General features: G+C 43.1%; 1 protein-coding gene across 1 annotated transcript; it reads right to left on the reverse strand.

Moving 5' to 3' along the window:
• Nucleotides 1–2,566: 2,566 nt before the first annotated feature.
• On the reverse strand, nt 2,567–20,039 carry tox4b (TOX high mobility group box family member 4 b). The gene is made up of 9 exons (XM_080889353.1): nt 17,418–20,039; nt 15,573–15,641; nt 11,654–11,941; nt 11,308–11,568; nt 10,887–11,207; nt 10,730–10,810; nt 7,477–8,139; nt 7,220–7,374; nt 2,567–5,824 (listed from the first exon to the last, which is right to left on the reverse strand). The coding sequence occupies exons 1-9, from the start codon at nt 17,523–17,525 to the stop codon at nt 5,767–5,769; spliced, it is 2,004 nt and encodes a 667-aa protein (XP_080745479.1). The 5' UTR covers nt 17,526–20,039; the 3' UTR covers nt 2,567–5,766.
• Nucleotides 20,040–21,143: the final 1,104 nt, after the last annotated feature.

Consider the following 21,143-nt stretch of genomic DNA (forward strand, 5'->3'; position numbering starts at 1 on the left):
ACAACCTGACCAGACATACGGCGCGACATTCGCGGCTAAAACACTGTTAAAAGTGTAGCTGGTGACAGAAAAACGGGGTATTTTAAAACTACACCACCACCATTGCTGCCTGTGATTTGATCTGCATTCTGGGATAACTGGCTGCCCCAAGTCTACACAAGCAATCGATTTTCTAGGATCGACCTGTTTTGACTTACTTTGCACGGCAACCAATCAAATGTTAGAGAAGCTGCATGGGCAGCGTTAACCCCGCCCCCTGAGTTTGATGGGTGAGGCTGACAGATAAAATTATTTCATGATGAGAGCCAGGCGTCAGGACTGCCAAAATGAAATAAATAAATATATCATTAAATAATTAATTAAATGTGTCAATAATTAATTAAATGTGTCAATAATTAATTAAAATGTGAAATACATAAATAATTAATTAAATGTGTCAATAATTAATTAATTACATGTGTCATAACTATTTATTTAATTAATTAATTCCAATTTTAATTAATTATTGCCACATTTAATTAATTATTTAATGGTGTATTTAATTAATTCATTATGGCAGTCCTGGCGTTCCATACATTTGTACCTTTCAATTGTCTCTGTTTGTGCGTCATGCAAATAAACCTTTGAAATGAATGAAATGACACTAATATTTCACTAGTGTTGTAACATCACATGCCGTTAGCGCAGTCTGTCTGTGTCTTTACTCTGCAAACGAACATTTCAGAGTTGGTTGTTATATACAGTCTGTATAAGTGTGGTTAATCTAATAAACATTTGTAAGGAGATGGCAGTTACTGTGAATGTACAGCGGGTGATTAGTAATAAACAGTCAGACAATGACCCTGACAATCTCATTCAATCTTGCAGATTGCACCTTCTGTGGAAAGTGGTACCACACAGTGTGTGTGGACTTCCCCTGTGCAGAAGGCGACTACAAATGTTGTGGGTGCTAAATAAACAGAAAAAAGTGATCCCTGTTGTCTTTGCTTACTGATTGTTTTTAGTGTTGACAATCCACATTGCTGCCATTGCATCTACCAACATGTTTGTGGGTAGATTTGGATGTACCAGGGGTAAGTGCAGCCACTCAGCCTCTACTCACTGTGATCATAGCAGCAGGTGTGTCACAAGTTAATCTAGTAGTAGGCTATGGTATGTGGCCACAGGTGGCAGCAGTGGACTGACCTCCATTGGAGACTGCTCCAGCTGCTGTGTGATAGTGGATCTGCTACAAATTGAAGATCATAAGCAAGTTTTGGACATTAACCCTTGTACTATGTTGAAGAACAAACAATTGACATTGATTTTGTTGCGGGTCATTTAGATCCGTACTGTGTAAATCCACTCAGAATTGTCAAGAAACTGCAATAAAACAATAGCAACTTCATTTCCCATCAGATAAACATGTAGAACACAGACATACAACAGTTAGACTTTCCATAACTATTTTAGGAACAATTTGGTTTTTCGTTCTTACAAACACGTCTTTTGAACTTTCCCAATGTTCACAGTTTTCCAATGTTCAACATTTACAGTTTTGTCCACATGATGGACAGAATGTAACTGTGTGCTTTCTGCAGATGTACTTCTTGCATTTCTCACAAAAAGTGCTTGTTTTCAAACAGGAACCTTCCTAACTAAGATTTAAAACAAAGTATTTCTACGTCTCCTCCAGTCTCACAAACAGATGACAAACCAAGCGACACACCTGAGTCACTGACTTTCTTAAATCCACTCACTCTCACTGGCTGTTTATTACTAATCACTGTGTAACTGCTGTGAATTCACAGAAACTGCCATCTCCTTACAAATCTTCATTAGATTAACCACACTTATACAGACTGTATATAACTCCAGCCATGTTGATGGATTGCCTATATTGGCTGGAAATATTCATTTCCAGGGAAAAGACACAGGCAGACGATGCTTACAGGATGTGATGTGACAACACTAATGAAATATTGATGTGTCATATTTGTCCAAGGCGTATTTCATTGTTATGGAAAAAGAGAATATCAAAATCATGATGACCAATTGGAGTGGTGATTTCTATGACTTTGTGTATATAATTTGGGATTTTGAACAAATGTAGGCCAATAAGGAATATATGATATCATTTCAATCATATTAAACGTTTATTTGCATGACGCACAAACAGACACGGTTGAAAGGTACAAATGTGCATGACACGAATTCAAACGTGGTGCAGATGTGTGTCACAGGTTGATCTGGCTGTAGGCTGTGGCACTTGGCCAGAGGTGGCGCTGGTTGACTCGAGTCCATGTTAGTGCACAAAGTAAACAGCACGCTGTAGTTGTGAAGCAAAAACGCTGAAACCGGAGAAACAAACCGTGCCAGGAGAACGATAACGACCACAAGAGTCTCCCGATCGTTTACTCTTGCTGTCCTGTGAACAACATCGGCGTGGTGTTACTTGTTTGCAGTTTTCGCGATCGCGTCGCGCATGAGGATATCACCAGGTAAACTCGCCACATTTTGTTGTTCAACAGCATCAAGACTGACGGAGTGTGTTTGAGACAACCTCACAAGTGTCACAGATGACACATTTGGCGTTTTTTGCTGGTTTGTCGGTAGCAGCTACTGAAACGCAAGACTGCCACACATCTGTTCGACCAACGCCAGTTGATCTAAACGCCAGTAGATCTGGAACACCGGTGTTGTGCCAAAAAGTGATTGTCTGCCAAAAACTGATTGCTCGTATTTAAACTGGTATAAGTAACTTGTTGGCCTATAATATGTGAAACATATGTATTTGATCTACTTTCAAATCCATTTATCATAAATGTAACAAAGTGTTTAGGAAGTTGCCACATACATGTAATTTTTAATCTTTTTATGTATCCATCTATAGAACGCTGCATGTTATATTCTAAATCTGCCTGTTTTGTTTTTGTCTTGTTTTTTTTAAACCTGCCAGCAAAAACGAATCTAAAGTATGTAATGCAAGGATGTAATCACTTTCAAGAGGGAGCATAAAGTTTGACTTTAAGTGACAATTATGAATCACAGATTCTGCAGGTCATTAATCAATGTAAAAAACTAAAACAATGTATTTTTAGTGACACAGCACACAAATATGGAAGCAAGATGTGTAATTAGGATTTATTTAAAATAAATATGAATTAATTAGTGCAATATCTTTAACCATAGAGAGAATGACAAAATCCTTCAGGACATTGTCACATCAATGCACTGAACTCTATGTTATCCATCTAACAGAGCCTCAACATGTTCTCACTGTAATTTCCCCTCATGAATGAATTTATGCTCGCACTAATCTGAATGTTTGGAGGGAAATCAAACGCATTTTACTCGCTGTACTCGAGCTGACTTACCTTTGTTTGAATGAGGGCGTACTCACAACGTGGTCTAAAAATAGCCAAATCTTGTACCCAACCATTGGTGAATTGCATGTGCGCCTACAGAGATTTATAAACTGGTGCGCCGTGTATGCGCTGACTCCACAGACAAGGTACGAGAATATATCAGGCTCAGTCAATACCGGTTGTTCTTCAGGGTTTCTACTCCACTGCTGCATTTCATACGGGTCCACATTTCCAAAGCAGGCTATTTTTTGCAAGTACCGTCTCTTTGCATCCGGACGCAATCTGGCTCTATAAAGTCCTTTTTCTTTTGAGCTGCTTTTAAGTATGGTTCGTAGCGGTCTTCTTTCCAACAGTGTGTTTGTTTTGATTCGTGGCCTGCTAAAATGGTGCCACTCTCCCACAATGCATTGCGGTGTGACAACTCCAAAGCCCTATGGCATCCATTGAGCGTAATGCTTCCCAGTCATTCATAATCTGAGCTCCGCGTTCGTGACATAATTGAAGGAATCCCTGCTCACACCGCTGACTCACACACTCACCGGTGATATCCAGACAGCTTATGATATTTTCTCAAACTGCTGCGCTGAAAAAGTTTCCAAAGAGCACGCTGTGTGAGACGATAAACATCATTTAACCTTTTAACCTGTGGCTTCCACATATTTGTGAAACAGAAAATGATGACATCGCTCAAATAATCAGAACATGGAACAGTTGTCCAACAGTCAAGTTTCTTTTCTGCACTAGTGTACACACAAATCACAACAGCAGTTGCCTCAAGGCGCCTGCTTCATTGCATTAATGTCTTACCAGGAAACCAAACGTCTGCATCTGGAGACTTGATTCAAAAGGCAATAAAAACCAAAACAAATGTTTAAAAAAAAAAAAAAGAATAAAGGAAAAATTACAATTTCACAAATGTCAAACATTTTTTAATTAAAATTCCTCTTTTTTTTTTCCTATTAAAAAGTTGTAAAAATGAGTCCAAGGCCTTGATGCCGTAGCATCTAGCTTTGTTATTTTTTGTGTCATACAGTCTGTGTATTTATTTACTTATATTTCCTGAACGGCGCACAAACTTTTTCTTTAAATTAATATAAAAACAACAACAAAGTCAGACATTCAGCAGCAAATCTAACCTTGTTACATGAGAAGAAAAATCATAAACAGAAAATAAAAGTCTGTATTCTTGTTACTACAGCCGTAAAACGTGAGGCCAAACTGTCACCAGGAGTGTACTGAAACATAAAATATTTATTTCATGATTAAAAACATTTCCAGTACATCTGCGCTGCAGGATCTCATCACACTGGGAAGCGTTGTTTGTTTTTTGGAAGCAGCCATCATTCTTCCGTTTCACCTGAAACAATGTCCCGGTTAAAAAATAAAGCTTTAACACCAATTTCCCTTTACAGTAAGTAGTGTTTGTCAGAGCTGGTGTGTTATTTTGCTGCGATACACATCTCTCTTATTTTTGTTTCTCTTTCCTCAAACAGAAATTTTTACCTCATTAAGAAAAACCCAGCACACATTTAAAAAGCTCTCAGGACACAGGGCCTTCCAGCAGGAAGAGAGAACGACAGACAGATACTTTTCCTGAATCTTAGCACCTTATTTAAGTTGGAAGTAACCTTGTTTGTTTCTTTTCCCCTCAGGCGGCTTGTAAAAGGTGACAAACAGCATTTAGCAGACAGCAGATCACCGGGTCTCTGAATGGCTTCAGACCTTTCAACCTCTTCACGACTCCAAAGTAGCTTTAAGACCATTTGTGCTTTTGCCTGCGTGTTGCTCCCCCACCCAGCCCCCTTTCTCCTTAAAAAAAACAACAACAAAAAAAACCAAAAACCAGCCCCACTTTACTCAAGAACAGACGACTCAAAACTCTCAATTCGTTCACATTGATCGCTCCTCACCGTGACGAGTAAAGGGAATAGCAAACACACTTAAAGATTCATTTTTCTGAAATGAATAAACTGAATACGTCTGTGATGATTTTCTTTTCTCCCCATCTTTTCAAAACAATTAAAAACACCATAAGCCTGTATAAAACGTTACTTTTTATCAAGTCTGTGTTTTAAATTCACAATCAATGATCGAGAGCAGGAAATGTCTGGAGCAGCAGAGCCGAGCCTCTGTGGTTTCTTCGCCGTCCACGCGATCGTGGTATTCGCAGATGACTCAAGAGTTTGTTTTATTCTGCTAGAGAAGCTTCTTGTGGGAGGTACAACACAGGGACTTCTTTTTTTTTCCTTTCTTTCTTTTTGTGTGTCCACAAGATGACATGAGCACGATAAAACAAACCATTATGTGCCAATACCTGAGTCTATTATTCAGTCTTTTCTCTGTCTGTTTGCATTTCATGTGGTATTCTCATCCTTTTCCGTCTCCGAGCATCACTCCTCCCCTCAGGTGTGTCCCGGTCCTATGTTACCGTGGTGGAGTTCTGCCCTCGGATAGCGCACCAGGCCATGAAAACGTCTCTGTGGAGAAGAGAGGATGATGAAAACATTAGGTTCAAGCAGGTCTGAGTAAGATGCACTTGTAATCCAATTTTAGGGGTTTGAAGACAAAGATCCATACTGTTCACATTCCAATAATTTGTTCGGAAGCTTGTCTCTATACTTTTCTGTCAAAACTACACAATGCAAACCAAAAGTTTATTTCAAGAGCTTGTTGTGAGAACACACTAAATAAATAAATACATAAATAAATGGTTGGTATACCTGTGATCAGAACTAGAAAATGTTACATTGTATCATCATCTCTTCTAAAAAAAACAAAACAGACTATAAGAGGCTTTTGGACGAACAAGCAATTAGTTTTTCAACTATTGAGAGGACATAAAGGGCCCCCCCATTGCCCCCTGTAGATCCACCCCTGCCTCTGATACCAGCCTTCATCGGGTATTTAAAGAAACACAATGGAAACACCCAGGCAATTGTTTTAGTCTTTGACAAAATTATTTTTTTTAATTTCTTTCTTGCTTTTTAAACTGTAACTTTAATCAAAGAGCACCATGAAGTTCTTTGATTTTAAAACTAAATATGTTCTCAGAGCTGAAAACTGAACATTTTTGTACCTGAAATATTTGAGGGTGGGGCATCTTTATGTCATACAGTGCCATGTTGGTCTTTCAAACAGGAATCTTGGTCAAATGTTTAAATTTCTGTGTTTTGGTGAATTTTTATGCACGAGTTGAGCGGACGATCAAGATTTTATTTTCATGTTTTTTTTAAACCAACTTTGACATCTGGTGATCCGATACAGTCTAAGTGTTTCTCTCGTCTCTTATTTAGCTTTGTTGAATTTTCATCTAACCAGCCTGTGGTGGGGCGTGGTCTGCAGCACGGCTGCGAGGGAGGTGGATGCATCTGAGAGGCACCTACAATCGCACCTCGCCGACTTAAAAGACAATGAGCTAGAGTCCTGTGAATCCTGTGGTTGTTGTTGTGTATGTGTAGGTGCAGCTAAAAAGCTGTGACTGAGTGCTGTAGAAGAAAACTAATAAAAGAGTGCTGAAAAGCGTTGAAACGTGGTCGGGTCTGTGGTGGGTTTGTTACACAGCCATTATAAATATCAAATATATTATACTGATATATTGCTAATTTTAGCCATCACTTACACACCAATAAGACTCTAATCTAGAGGAAGTAAAACTGAAGGTTTCAGTAGGTGAACCTGTGGATTATTAACCGTCTTTTCCAACCGATCTCAGAGTCACTATGCTTTGACTCTGTGTTTCTTTGTTAAACAGCATCTTTACGACCACCTAAAGTACTTCACAAACCTCTGGAAGTGAAGCAGAGCACGCTGTGGAAACATTTAAAGTACTGACGCACACTCCAGGAGTCGAGTTTAGGTCCGTCTGTACGCACCTGCAGTGTGTGGCGACACACTCGTTGCTACAGTACTCTTTGTCCCAGTCTTTGCTCTCCACGGCGGGGTTTGTGCAGCCGGCGCGCACGCAAATGTTCGGGTTGGCGGTGGGAGTCACACTCGGGCCAGGAGCAACATTAACCTCCACCTCCATCTGAGAGGGCGGACAAAAAGAAACACCGAAATTTATGTGAATGTGTATTCATCCAAACACTTAACAGTAAATGTTCGACGTGTTCGAAGTTCAGCGGCTCACCCCTTCCTCGCCTTCAGCCACTTCCTCTCCTCCCGTCACCTCACCCGTGTGTCCAACCTCCACCGCCAGAGCAGAGGTGGTGGCAGACACTGTCGTGGGGGTTTCCCCCGTTGACGTCACAATGATCGAGGCGCTTGAATCTGACTGGCGTGCTGAAGGCACTACCTTAAGCGGCGGCGGAGCAGTGGTGGCTGCCGCCGCCCCTCCTCCACCACGCGGTTTGGCCTGGAGAGGCGGGGGCGCCTGGGCGTGCACCATTTGCTGCAGCCGGGGTGGAGGAGGGGTGCTCTGCATCTGCTGCAGCGGCGGAGGCTGGCGGGGCGAGGAGGCGGTCGTCACCGTAGCTGACATGCCGCCGGAGGGTAGCGGTGTCTGCTTGATGATGATTTTGGTGACGGGGGCAGTGTTGAGGGCAGTGCTCGCTGGTGGAGGCTGCGGTTTGATGGCCCCGGTGCGGGACCGGGTGGTGACCTGAGGCAGGTCCAGGATGATGTTGGAGGTACAGATGTTGGTGATGGTGTTCTCCTCTGGGTTGTAGTGCTGCGACCTAGTTGGCCGGGTGGGCGGGGTCGGGGCGGGGATGGGCGTAGGCATGGCTGTGACCACAGGAGCTGGGGCTGAAGGTGGGGGTGATGGTGTGGTTTCCATGACCTCAATAGGTGCCTGAAGAGAGGAAGAAGAAGAGAAACGTTTAGGTGGATATTTGTGTTGCTCTGGTGTGTCCGCACCAGGACAGCAGAATGTATCCTAAACTTTACGATGCAGAACATCAGAACTACCAGATTTACAGCTGGAGTTCCAAAGCATCAGGATAGAAACTGTTTCTCGATGAGACGAGACAAAGCTCTTTGATAAATCATCAGTGTGTACTCAGTGCTCAAGGTTTACACGATTTAAATCATAGAACTTCAACTTCAGCTCTCGTGGTGAGAGCAGCAACTGATGTAGCTACACCTTGAGCTGGCACCTGCAGAACAGGCTGAGACGTTACACCATGCTCAGGTAGACTGGCAGACACTGGCAGGGCCACCATCCCTTTCTCCACCAAGCCAGACACAAGAGCAGCCTTCAGCTCAGCCTTACGCAGAGCTGTGGAGGCACAAATGCCATAAAATGATGCCACCTCATGCAGATCCCTCTTCCTACAGGCGTCCAGCTGGACAAGCGAAGGATTTTCCTTGAATCAGAATCAGAATCAGAATACTTTATTCATCCAGAGGGAAATTAGGGGTTACAGCAGGCAGCACGCTAATGGCACATGCGCACTCACAAAGGAACCTTCTGACCAACTTTACACAAACATCACATTGGGGAGACATGTCAGAAAGGTAGGCTGATAGGAAAAACAACGAAAATACACTACATGAGGTAAGAGGAGGAGAAAAAAAAACTCCACTCAGACTGAGCTCCTGGTGGGAGAACAGTTTGATAACAGAAAAAACACCTCAGCACAAAAGCACATGACTATCAATACACCATAGAAACACGAGACAAGCAACAGGGGCGGGTAAAGGGTAAGAGAGAGCCGGCGTAGACAGCGCATCCGGTCCTGCAGCATCTGCGCTGGTCCAGTTGACTGCTATCTTCCCCGGTAGGGCACAAGCATCGAAGGCGTTGGAAAGGGAGGGGGGATGAGTGAGTGCTTGTCAGTGTAAGTGTGTGTGTGTGTCCAGAGTTCAGCGGAGACAGTGTCCTTCGCACTATCAGGCTAAGTAAACAGTCTGCCAGCCAACCCAGGTGGCCTACACGGCAATATCAAAGGTAGCCATTAAAACTAAAACTACCTGAGGCTAATAATAACAACAAAGAAGAACCACCTCCAATACACAAATCAAAAACAGGTGGGAAATATGTGTGGCCACAGGGTTAACCAATAAATAAAATTAACACCGACCCTCTCCTCAGACCTGCCTACTAAAATCTTAGCCTGCTTAGCTTCTGGAGTGTACCAGGCTCGAGGCAACCTTAAAGGCTAAGCATTAAGTGCACAAAGCACCGACAAGCCTACCCTCGACAGGGAACTAATCCCCACCCAGGATTACTCCGAAATTAAAAAAGGCAAAATAAAAAATGAGTGCCTGAAGGAGGAGCTTACGCTCAGCTAGACACTCCCCTTTGCTAACTGGAGAGAGAGCGCAGCAGATATAATACAACTAAACAAGCCACCGGCAAACAACTCACTAAAACTCAATTGCTGTTCCTTCCATTCAGATCCCGGACGAGCCCCCACATTGTTACGTTCCCCCCGAAGGGGTCTAGGCATGCGAGTGAGGGGACCAGTAACAAATGAGTCCAGAACAGAATGAAAGGAAAACAGAGAGGTGGTTTTTAGTAAATAAAATAGTCTTTATTATAGATAATCTTAACATAAAGAGCCAGCAACGCCGTTTTACCAATAACACTTGGAAAAAGGAAAAAAGGCTGCAACGACAAAGAACACGAGCCAGGTGCAATATATCAGCCACCTTTCATGTTCAGGCAGACACACACTGCAGTAACATGGCAGCAGCTGGCTCTTCACTTCCTTTCTGGGGCAGTGAACATGGTACATAATATCTGTAGAAAAGTTGGACTGAAGGTCAGAGCTATGCAGACTGATCATTGAATCACCGCAGTCACTCCCCACTGCCACCACACCTGAGCACAGAGCACATCTTCTTATATACAGAAACTCTTCATGGTTTAAGTTTCTCATCGTATTGCATCACGTGTAACCATTTCCTTTTAATAAAATCCAGATATGAGTTATTGAACCACATGTCCTCATAACAACTGCATAATGAGTGAAAGATGTTACAACTCATCCACATGGATACAGCTGAAAGTTACAGTATTAGTCTGAACTGGTCTGGTGTTGGTGCCTTTGAGATTTTTCTTATCTAAAATATTTTAGGTGTATGTGCAGAACACTGAGAGGTCTGCTTCTTGTCAATTATTAGTAGAAATGCATGCCTGTGCACAGCACCTGCACAGTTTATGAATGCAGCTGCATCAGGACTCATCTAGTCCAGTCTCTGCAAACTTTATTCATCTGTGGTGCCACATTAAAGTCATGGGTGCTGATACTGAGTAAGCAATAGTAAATTCATCCTGTCATCCCTAACCCCTCACTGATATACACTGAGGTGTAGAAAACAGTCGTCAAATGTCGTCTTTATGAGGGAACGATTAAAGAGTTAAACCCTGTGTGATCAGGACATCATGCTAGCATACCTGTGGTTTGTCTGCTTCAAACTATCAAGGTTTGACTCACCTGAGAAATGAGACTGGCTCTGTACTCTGCCAGCGCTTTCAAGTAATCCTTCTTTGCTGCTTCGTTTTTCCTCTTGTAAACCTAAAAATGATAAATATTAAATGACTACACAAGCACAATCTTAAAAACCTTGAAGGAACCAAAGAAACCCTCTTACTTGTTTCTGCTCCTCCCCCAGACTGTCCCACATGGACGCCACGATCTTGGAGACCTCTCCGAAAGTCGCGTTGGGGTTTTGTCCCTTAATAGCTGCCTGTGTGTCCCTGAAGAACAGAGCGTAGGCCGACACAGGTTTCTGGGGCTCGTTGGGATCCTTCTTCTTCTTCCCCTTCTTCCCCCCTCCTGCTCCTCCTTTCCTTCCCGTAGCAGAGGAGACGCTGGAGGTCGGCGCAGACAGCGGGGATTCAGACGGGGAGGGATCGAGGGAGATGACTCCAGGGGAGACGGCCAGAGAGACCGGAGATTCGACTAGGACGCTCTGATGGAGGATGAGGAGGCAAAAGGGCACGTTGGAGTAAATAAATGAGATGCATTTTCAAACAGATGAGTGCCAGACGCTGGTTATATTTAAGACTCACCCTTCTGAAATCGTCCATGTCATCATCCTGGAGCGAGCTGGTGGGCGAGGCTGTGGCCGACAGCGGGTTTTCGGGCGACTGCGGCCGCTGAAGTATGTTCCCGCCGCCCAAGCCGAGCCCCAGTTGAGCACTGAGCTCTGATTGGTCTATAGTGGTGAGCTGATTGGACCCCAGTAAACCCTGGCCCATGTCACCTAGAGGGACGTCGATGGTTACCGGGGACGAGCTGCTGAACTGAGAGCCAATGGGATGACCGAGATCCTGGGATAGGGAGGAGGAGAAAAGGGGCGTTACTTAAAGAGGAGACTGAAGGTGGGTAAAGGTTAAAATGTCACGTATTCCTTACCATTCCCAGTGACGACCCTAACAAAGTATTCCCTCCTGACTGGGTCATGACTCCAAGAGTCAGGTGCTCCAGTCCCTGAGAGGCCGCACTAACAAAAGTGGACGCGAACGAGGGGTCGTCACCTTCAACGACGGCGTTCCCAGGTACCACCACGCTGTCCGAGGGTCCAGTTTCTGACAGCTCCCCGAAATGGGACACGACATCTGACACGGAGAGGGCAGAGTCCGGGTCCAGAGAGATGGGAGGGATCTCGAATTCCTCATCGCCAAGGCTGGGAGTGTGGAACGTCTGGTGAGCACGGGGAAGACAGAGGAGAGGAAGAAGAAGTAGTAGTTAGGATCTAACATCACTCCGACACTTGGTGAATAAACTCTCATATGTTGTGAAGATCACACTAAACCAACTCCAAACTTTTATCACTTCTAAGCCTCCCCGAGCCCCCACCCCTACCAAAGTTTTCTCTGACACTGATTTCATACTGTGTTTTCCATTTACAAGTTCTGACGATGATGGATTGTTCAGGCCTGGGAACAGGAAGCTCCTTGACAAGAACTTGCTAATAGCTGGAGTGGAAAACCAACAGAGGCAGCTGATCTTTGTTCAGTTAACCTATCAGAAGGAGTAAAGCTCAGTTCAATCAGGGTTTTTCCCTTTAATAAACAAAAAAACTCACAGCTTTAGCATAGAAACTGTTAAAGCAGATTTAAAACCGGCTAAAACCAGGTGCTTGTTGAGATGTTTTACCTGATGATGCCATAGTCAGCTAAGCAGCTGCTTGCACATTTACATAATGACTGTTCCACAAAGTGCAGCCTGCTTCAGCTTTTAGGTTCCCGTCTATCCTGACGGGAGAGCAGCAGCGAAAAGATGTCAACTTAAACTCTGACTGGCCTCAAACTAAACGTCCATATTCATCATGTGTCTGCAGCTGCATCACTGAAAGCCCCCATCGTTTGACTCACACGCTAGATGAGTCAGTTTTGCAGCTTTTTAAATAGTGTCTCATGACTCATTCTCGATAAAAAGCCTGTTTTCTACAGGACAGAATTATCAAAAAGGTGCCTGGATTTGAGGCGGTGGGGTGTGACACTTAAAGCCTTTTTATAAACAGTTCACATCCCACAGGCTCAGGTGGACAGCAGGTTGAAATGACATGAACGTGGTTTAAATTAATCCAGCCTGTCTCCAGGAGAGTGGAACCAGAAAGGGTGCAGTGTCCACTCTGAGTCTGGGACAAGTTGTTGATCCAAGTGGAGAAAGTTTCAGGGTCTTCTTCATGAGCAGGAGAATGGAGCGGTGCACAGGCGATTCACCAGTCCATCTATGCTCCCACCCTCACCTGTGACCACGAGCTCTGGGACATGAATGAAGTTCCTGAGATGCAGGGGGGGGAAACAAACTTCCTCCAAAGGCACCTCAAAATGCCCCGTAACATTCTGGAGAGATTACATGTCTCAGCTGGCCTGGTGTCTAAGCACTGAGCCCCAGAGCTGGAGGAGATGGGCAGGAGAGGGAGGTCTGGGTTTCTGTGCAGCAGAAGATTGATGGTTTAAGTAAATGCTAGAAAACTGCTGCTACTTAACGTGGCAAGATTGTAAACTGCTATCAAGTTGAGCTTCATTTGTGCTCTGTCGTAAAGGCTCAAGTTAAATTTACTTGCTTACGGTATCAAAACCTCCTCACAGAGAGCATCACTGTCACCTTAAGCTTACTGTCACAGAGGTGCTGTATTAATCATTGTAATCATCGTGAAAACCAGAGAACAGAGAAGGATATGGAAAGGATGCCTTTCTTCCTGCTCTATAAAGATATACCATCTCAAAATGAACAACTCAAACATGCACACAACACAACACAGCCTGTTCCCCTACAGCACAGCAGATTTCAACATAAGCCATCTATTATTTAAAGCAGCAGCACTATAACCCAGCTCAGTGTATTCATCAGCAGAAATATCTTATTTTAATCGTTTTTAAATAGAGTGTTCGACAGCTTCTTGTGTCATTTTTCTCAGTATTAACTTTAGTTCCTCCTCCTTTTTATTTTGGGTAGTATAAAACTTTCTCAGGCAGCCTGTCTGCTGGAACAATGATGACTCTCTAAAGTTAAATGGACATTTCTCTACACTCAATCTTTGTCCCAATAATATATCTGATGAATGGCAGTAAAGGGTAGAGTTATTTCTGATTATTTATGCCCTGTTACAGTTTCTCTGATGCCGCTTGATTTTGCACCTGGTTTGGCTGCTGAACGGCTCTTTGGCATCTTTGCATTATGGCACTCTCCTACAGCTTTCCATTGAGGCTCTTCTGAGCTTTTTTTAAGACCACTCCTGCAACGCACATGTCAAACCTCACCTTTTAGTACCGGCTCAGCTTTTTGGGAAAGCCAATAATAGTGAGTTGTTTATTTTTTTTACAAAAAAAGGGATCTATCTTCAAAGACAAAAAACCAACTGGTGTGAAGTTGAGCCAGACCATCAAGTGCAAAGAGGACTTTAGCTCCGTGCTGGATCAAACCCTCCCTGTAAACTTGTCCAGCCCCAGCTTGCGCTACAAATAACTCTCAAAGCTAAGTGCCCGTTTTCTCAAAAATAAACAGACTATAAACGTCTGAAAAACTCACAGGGTCACTTACAGTCGCTTATCAATGTTCTCCAGATGTTTTCTTAACAGTCTCTTTGAAACATCTGGATAAGAGATTTTACAGTGTGCCCTGTGGAAAAATTCTAACTGATGGCAAAGTGTGCAGTCTTTGAGAACGTTTGAAAATTTTCTTGAATTATTGGATATTAAATCTCTTCAGGTCTCCACACATTTTTCAAACTTAAATATATACATATATAATTAGCAAAAATACCCAAAACATTTGATTAAACTGATGCAAAATCAATGACAAGGGTTTCCAAAAGACCTTTTACCATGTGGAACAGCAGCTCTGCTTCCCTACTGTACAGTGCAGCTTCTGTTGATAAACAGTCTTACAAATGCTGGATGCTCACATTAAATGCAGCTACCAAATGACCTTTGAATATGTGCAAGTATCCAAATAGGACTAAATATTTATACTCCTGGATCTTTATGACATCAAAAAAAAGGGGATGGCCCTAATATATAGTCATCTACTACGCTCAAGCCCCACCCACCTACCGTTCAAACCTCACATTTGCAGGAGGTAGCCAATCAGAAAGAAGCTGGCTTAAAGGTGGGAGGAACTGAAACAGCTCGTTTCAAAGGGCAGTAGAAGATAAACAAGGATTATTTTTGAACCGTTAATCATCAGAGTCCAAAAGTAAGACTTGGTCTTTTACAATCTTTCTAGGTGACCTATCGCCAAAATAAAAAACAGGAAGGTAAACTGTGCAGCAGGTGGTGAGATAAGAAAGAGCTTTTCAGTGACTTTTACAGTGGTCGGTTTTTCTTTTACATGCCTTTATAATGTCATTAAAGCCTATCACTTAAAATACTATGCACTGGCAGTTTAATACCATATTTTTAAAAAAATTGGTTTCTACTAAAGAAAAATCAAGTCTTCAGCAGATACATTTTTAGACAGTATTTTTTAGGGGGACAGAGTTTAATTTAAATCAGCTTAAACCCAGTTCTGTCAATAAAATGGCCAAAAATAACAGAACAGAGGCCAAATTTCACTTAACTAAAGCAACAAAGACTGTTTGCCTCAACTACATATGGACCAAATATGCATATGTCCACAGATGCCCTATCTGAGCCAGGAAAAAGCCTGTGTATCTATAAAATATATGAAGAAGTGACACAAAATTTTATCTATGCATTCCTTATTTTTGTCCTCTTTAGCACTCTTAGAGACTTCTAATGCCTTTAACTCTGGCAGGATCTGCTGAGAGGTGGGACCTCTGCAGAAACAGACCGATGCTCGTGTCTCAAGTATAAAGGCTTACCTCTGAAGAGGAGAGGAAGGGGTGGCCGGAACCAGGAATCGTCAGGTAGTTGTCGCTGCCTCCAGGGAACTGAAACGCAGGGGAAGAGAGTGTAACAGTAAGGGAGGAGGGGCGACACCATCATCACAGCAACACAAAGAGCTACCTAAACGCACCGCCAACAGGGGCACACCATAAAACACACATTTACCAGCAAATCTAGCTTAAACTGAGAGTCACAGAGGAGGCTGCCTCTTTACACCTGGTTAGTAAAGAAGAGCTAGTTTGAATATATTGAAAAATCTGCAATTGACACTCTGAGATGCATTTGACTTTAGTAAGAGTAAATATGTTTGTGCAGGTAAAAACAGGACTTCCTGTGGTGCCAGAGGCAAATCCAAAATGCGGTTTTTAAATGACGACTTCATTTATTAAGAGAAAGAAGTTATTCAAACCCATCTGCCCTGTGGGGAAGTAACTGCCCCCTAAACCTAATAACTGTTTGTGCCACTCCTAGCAGCAACAACTGCAACAAGTCTTTCACGTCACTGGAGGAGTTTTGGCCCCCTCTTCTTACCAGAATTGTTTTGATTCAGTCGCATTGGTGAGTTTTTGAGCATGAACAGTCTGTCTAAGGTCAGGCCAAAATGTCTCAATCTGGTTCAAGTCCGGACTTTGAACAGACCACTTCAAAACCTTCATTCTGGTTTTTGGCCTTGCTGGTGTGTTTTTGATCGTTGTCCTGCTGCACAAACTGAGCGCTCTTGAGCTTCCGGACATGAACTGATGGTCGGACGTTCTCCTTTATGGTTAGTCGTCCAAGTCCTGAAGAGGTAAAGCAACCGGAGACCATCACACTATCACCACCATGTGTGATGTTCTTTTTAATGCTGTGTTAGTTTTTTGTAGATGTAATGGGACCTAAACCTTCCAAATTCAGCTTCTATCTCATCAGTCCACAGAATATTTGCATAAATTCTTGGGGATCACCAAGATGTTATTTGGTAAATGTAAGACGAGATTTTGTGTTCTTCTTGGTCAGTGGTGGTTTGCTCCTTGACCTCTCCTCCCATGGATGCTATTTTCATCCAGTCTCTTTCTTACTGTTGAATCACTGACTCTGGCCTTAATAGAGGCAAGTGAGTTGCTTACGTGCTCTTCGAGTAGTTTTGGTAGGTCGGACACTCCTGGACAGGTTCACCACTGATCCAAGGTTTCTTCGTTTGTGGATAATGGCTCTCACCGTGGTTCAGACAGTCCCAAAGCTTTAGAAATGGCAGGGTAACAGTTTTCCAGATTGATAGATGTCAATGACTTTGTTTCTCATTTGCTTCTTTAGATCGTGGCATGTGTTGCTTTCTGGGATCTTTTAGCCTCCTTTACTATGTCAGACAGCTTCTACTGAAGTGGTGTCTTCATTCATCAGGCCTGGCAGTAATCAGGGCTGGGTGTGGTTACTGAAACTGAACTCTGCCTTCTAAAAAAAATTTGATTAATCACTGTTAATTCATGATTTGACAAAGAGGGCAATTACCTTTGTACACAAGGTCAAAAGTAATTGACTGAAGCTGAAACAGGTAGGCACAAAAAACAAATAAACCATCACTGGAGATCAGAGGGTTAAACAGAAGATATGGTTTCAAACAGCCTTATTTCAACACAGGAGAGGAGCATACACTCACATGTTGGCTCCTTAAGTCCAACATGCGTCTTTATCGATTTGTTTTAAGGATGATTTTTAGTCGCACAGATAGGTTAAAGGTTTCTAACCTAAGCTGAAACTATAACTCTCTCTAAAACGGAAATACTCCATTACTCAAGGGTCCAGTACTCGAATAAGCATGCACGGAGCGGCTGTTCAGTCACCTTGTTGTCAGAGTCGAACCCATTGAAAGACTGCGGATCCAGGAACTCCGGATCCCCGTCGTGCTGCCCGGTACCGTCCGTTAAATCCGAGTAAAAATTCAGATCCATCCTTTCAGCTGGGCCTCATGTGTGAGCTGTGAGGCCCCCCTTCTTCGCTGCGATACGACGTCAGGCTATTAACCGGATCTCCTTTCCCCTGATTTTTCCGCCCCTTGTCAGCGTGCGATTGACGGATAGGCTGGTTACCGACCAGCTCCGCCGTTAGCCCGGGTTCTCCTTTAAAAACCCGCCGACAGTGACAGCCGTGGCTGGCAGCCAGCTAAACTGAGCATGTGTGTGTGCGCGTGCCAAAAATAGCCCGGCCCGTGAGCTGGCCGGCTCTCTGACGAGGTAACGTGGCCGTTTAACCGTCTTTCTCGCTGACTTTGTCCTATCACGGTTTAGCGTTAGCTGGCTTTGACGCAAGCCTGCAGAGGCGCTCACATTTCAGCCCCCCTCCGCCAGACAGCCCGGTGCTCGTTTGTCTGTCTACCTGCCTGTTACTCCTCCGACGTCTCAGTGACCGTTTAAACGGCAAACCGACCGCGGTCGTGTCAAGGTGTCTGACAGCCAAGGGAAACACACAGAGTCCCCGATTTTTAAGCTTCGCTTTGGCTCGGGCCAGGATCCTCAATGGATCCCGAGAAACAGATCGTGGGTTGAATAAACAGGCAGCGGTCAAGCTACACTGGTGCAAAGCCGGATGTAGGGCGAAGCGGATTTCAAAATAATCGTGGACGAATAAAATCATTACTGGAGCTTCATGTCCTCTTTTACAACATCCATGGATCGTCTCTGTGGTCTTCCTCTTTTTCCTCCTCCCTGGCAACATCTTTTATCCAATATATCAATCACCCTCAACATTTCCAAACTGCTCAACCTCTTCTGTTACAAATCACCTGTCACACTTGTCTCCACCCTGCTTGCACTCTTCTTTACCTCTCTTTGTTGCTTTGTAAGTTTGCCCCCAGGTAACAAAAACGCCTGCACTTCACCCCTTCACTACCTCTAGTCTTTGCAAATGACTTTTCCCACACATGTATTCTGCCTCGCACCTACGGATTTGCGTTCACCTTCTCAACAGATCATACAGCCGCCTGCTCCTCCACCTGCTCCCTACTCTCACCATAGATCACGTTGTCTGGGACAGACTACCACCTCCTGCCTGACCTCATCTGTCAGCCTGTCCATCACCCTTGCGAGTATCAAGAGACTTGCACCTTAATAATGTCTCACTGTCCTCAAACACATTCTGCACCGCCCTCACATACTTCTCTACCACTCCTGACTTCCTAATGCAGTACAGGCACTGGAATTCGACTGGCTTGTTCCAGGTTTTTGATTTACCTCCCCTTATAAATCGAAAACCCTATACATAAAAACATTTCTATGGCAAACAGTAACTACATCTTATTTCGAAAGGTCAACTGAAAACGTTTACACAGTACTACAGTACTACTAACTATACAGTGCTCCGTGCATCACGTTTACCTTCATTTTAAAGTATGCTTTTTTTGCTTATGGTATCTAAGACAAGGATGTCAAACTAATTTGACATCATGGGCCACATAAAGCCAATTCTGATCTTAAGTGGGCCAGAACAGCAAGATGTTTAACTTCACATTTAATCCCTGGCATATCTAAATATAAGAAAAACAAGTGCAAGTGCAAGAATATGTTATAGTTTTTCTATGTGATAAATGTGCACAATAACAGAACAACTTCTGGTAGCTAATTGCCCAAACAGTATAGTATTTTTAATGACTTCTTTTTTCCTAAAACAGAATATTTCTACAGTAGATATTGAAAAAAAAACTTTTATGTCATTTAATTGTTTATCTCTTGGGTAATTATTTGGTGTAGCATGAATATCAATAGGAAAAGCTAGAAAACTTGTGAGAATATCACTGAAAGTTTCAAATCTATTCTCTCCTTCAAATTCTCCACAGCATTCCAGTGGCCTGGACTGGAGTCTTTGTCGGGCTGATTATGGTTCCCGGCCCTTATGTTTAATACACCTGATATAACATGTCTAGATTGTAGAGAATTAATATTATGCTGCAGTAATGTCTCCTTTATTTTGAAAGGTTTAAAGGGAAGCTGGCTGCTACTGCTGTTCGGCATCAATTAACCCGGTTAGCACTCGTATGTTATCTAAATTAAGTCCTTTAACAGAAAGTTTCCTGTCTGACATGGACTAACACCCCACATTAGGCTGGTTCTTACTGGATGGGGATGTTAGACTGTTTGTTGGCGTTTAACAGTCTCCTTCAGCTGATTTAACTGCTATCCTGTGGCTCCTTCCTGGATACACGAGCTGCATATTTTTTTGTTGTTTAAACCGATTAAAGTTCACTAACACTGAGACTGCCTCAGGTCCGCCTGCTCGGACAGACAGCTGGGTTAAAACGATGCTGAACATGTTAGCAGAAGTTAACGTGAAATCCGTGAACAGAGGAACAATGATCAGTGAGGTCAGCGCGTACAGCAGGCCGCCAATGATGTCTGACAGCCAGACTGCGCGTGCTATATTTTGTCATCTTGTGTGCGTGCGCAGCAGTTTATTTTGTTAACACCAGCCACTCTTACCTCCATGCTCACCCCGAAACCTGTTTAACTGTGTTTGTTTGTTTGTTTTTAATCCCACTTTTGCCAGGGAACTTCACCCAGAAGTGATTTCCTCAAATATCACAACATGGCACCGGCTTCCGGATTGTACGTGCAGAATCACGTGACCTCAGCAAGCACAAGTTGGAAGCTTGGCTTTCAAAATAAGACGTAGAAATTTATAGCATTGATAACAGAAAAGCAATTAAAAGGAAGTTCTAAAAAGGAGCTATGTTTTTTTATTCGTTTAAAAAACGAAATTGGGTCACGGAAAAGTAGTTTATAAGGCAAAAACAGTGTTTGTATCATTTTAATGAGCTTGAAAGTCAATATTTGTCTTTATTCCTCAGTACAGCCTGAACTCCTAGACAAGGTTTCTTGGATTGGATCAAAGACACATTTAAAACCTGCAGGAGACCGGCCCTTGAGGCCTGGAGTTCAACACCTGTGCTGTAGACCAATGGGCCTCTCTCCTGAGTTCTTCTGTACATTTTGACAATTTGAACCACAAATTTTACATTTGGATTCATCACTCCATAAATCCTGTTGTCACTGAATTTAAGTTAGTTCTGGTGTAATTTGGAATAGCTCAGCCTTTTCCCCATTTCCTTTCCTAATAATGGCCTCTTGACAACTTAATGAATCTTCAGTTAACAGTACATGCATCAGCTGAAGGTTCAGATGCATCTGTCAGGTCTTTGTTGGAGTATTTTAGGGCATTTTTATTCACTTGTCCAGTTTCCTCAGATTCTTTTTGGGGTACACTGCAGGGTATGTCCAGATCTCTGCAGACCACTCACATCCCGGACACAAACTGTTCAAGCTGCTGCCCTTAGCCAGGTGCTACAGAGCTCTTTACTAAAACCAGCCGCCACAGACTTTCTTGCCCCGGGCTGTCACTCTGTTGAACACTAACCCACTGTTATGTCATTCAGGTCATATGCACATTGCACTATCCAGTTTGCACTGGTTCATGCTGGTTGCACTACACTCAGCCTATTTAAATATATCATTCACGCCCAGTTGTAGTTTTGTACAAGTTGTATAGTTTAAAAAAAACATGTCAAACTGTTAAATTTG

Source organism: Rhamphochromis sp. 'chilingali', assembly GCF_963969265.1.
Source record: "Rhamphochromis sp. 'chilingali' genome assembly, chromosome: 1".
In the NCBI taxonomy this organism is placed as follows: domain Eukaryota; kingdom Metazoa; phylum Chordata; class Actinopteri; order Cichliformes; family Cichlidae; genus Rhamphochromis; species Rhamphochromis sp. 'chilingali'.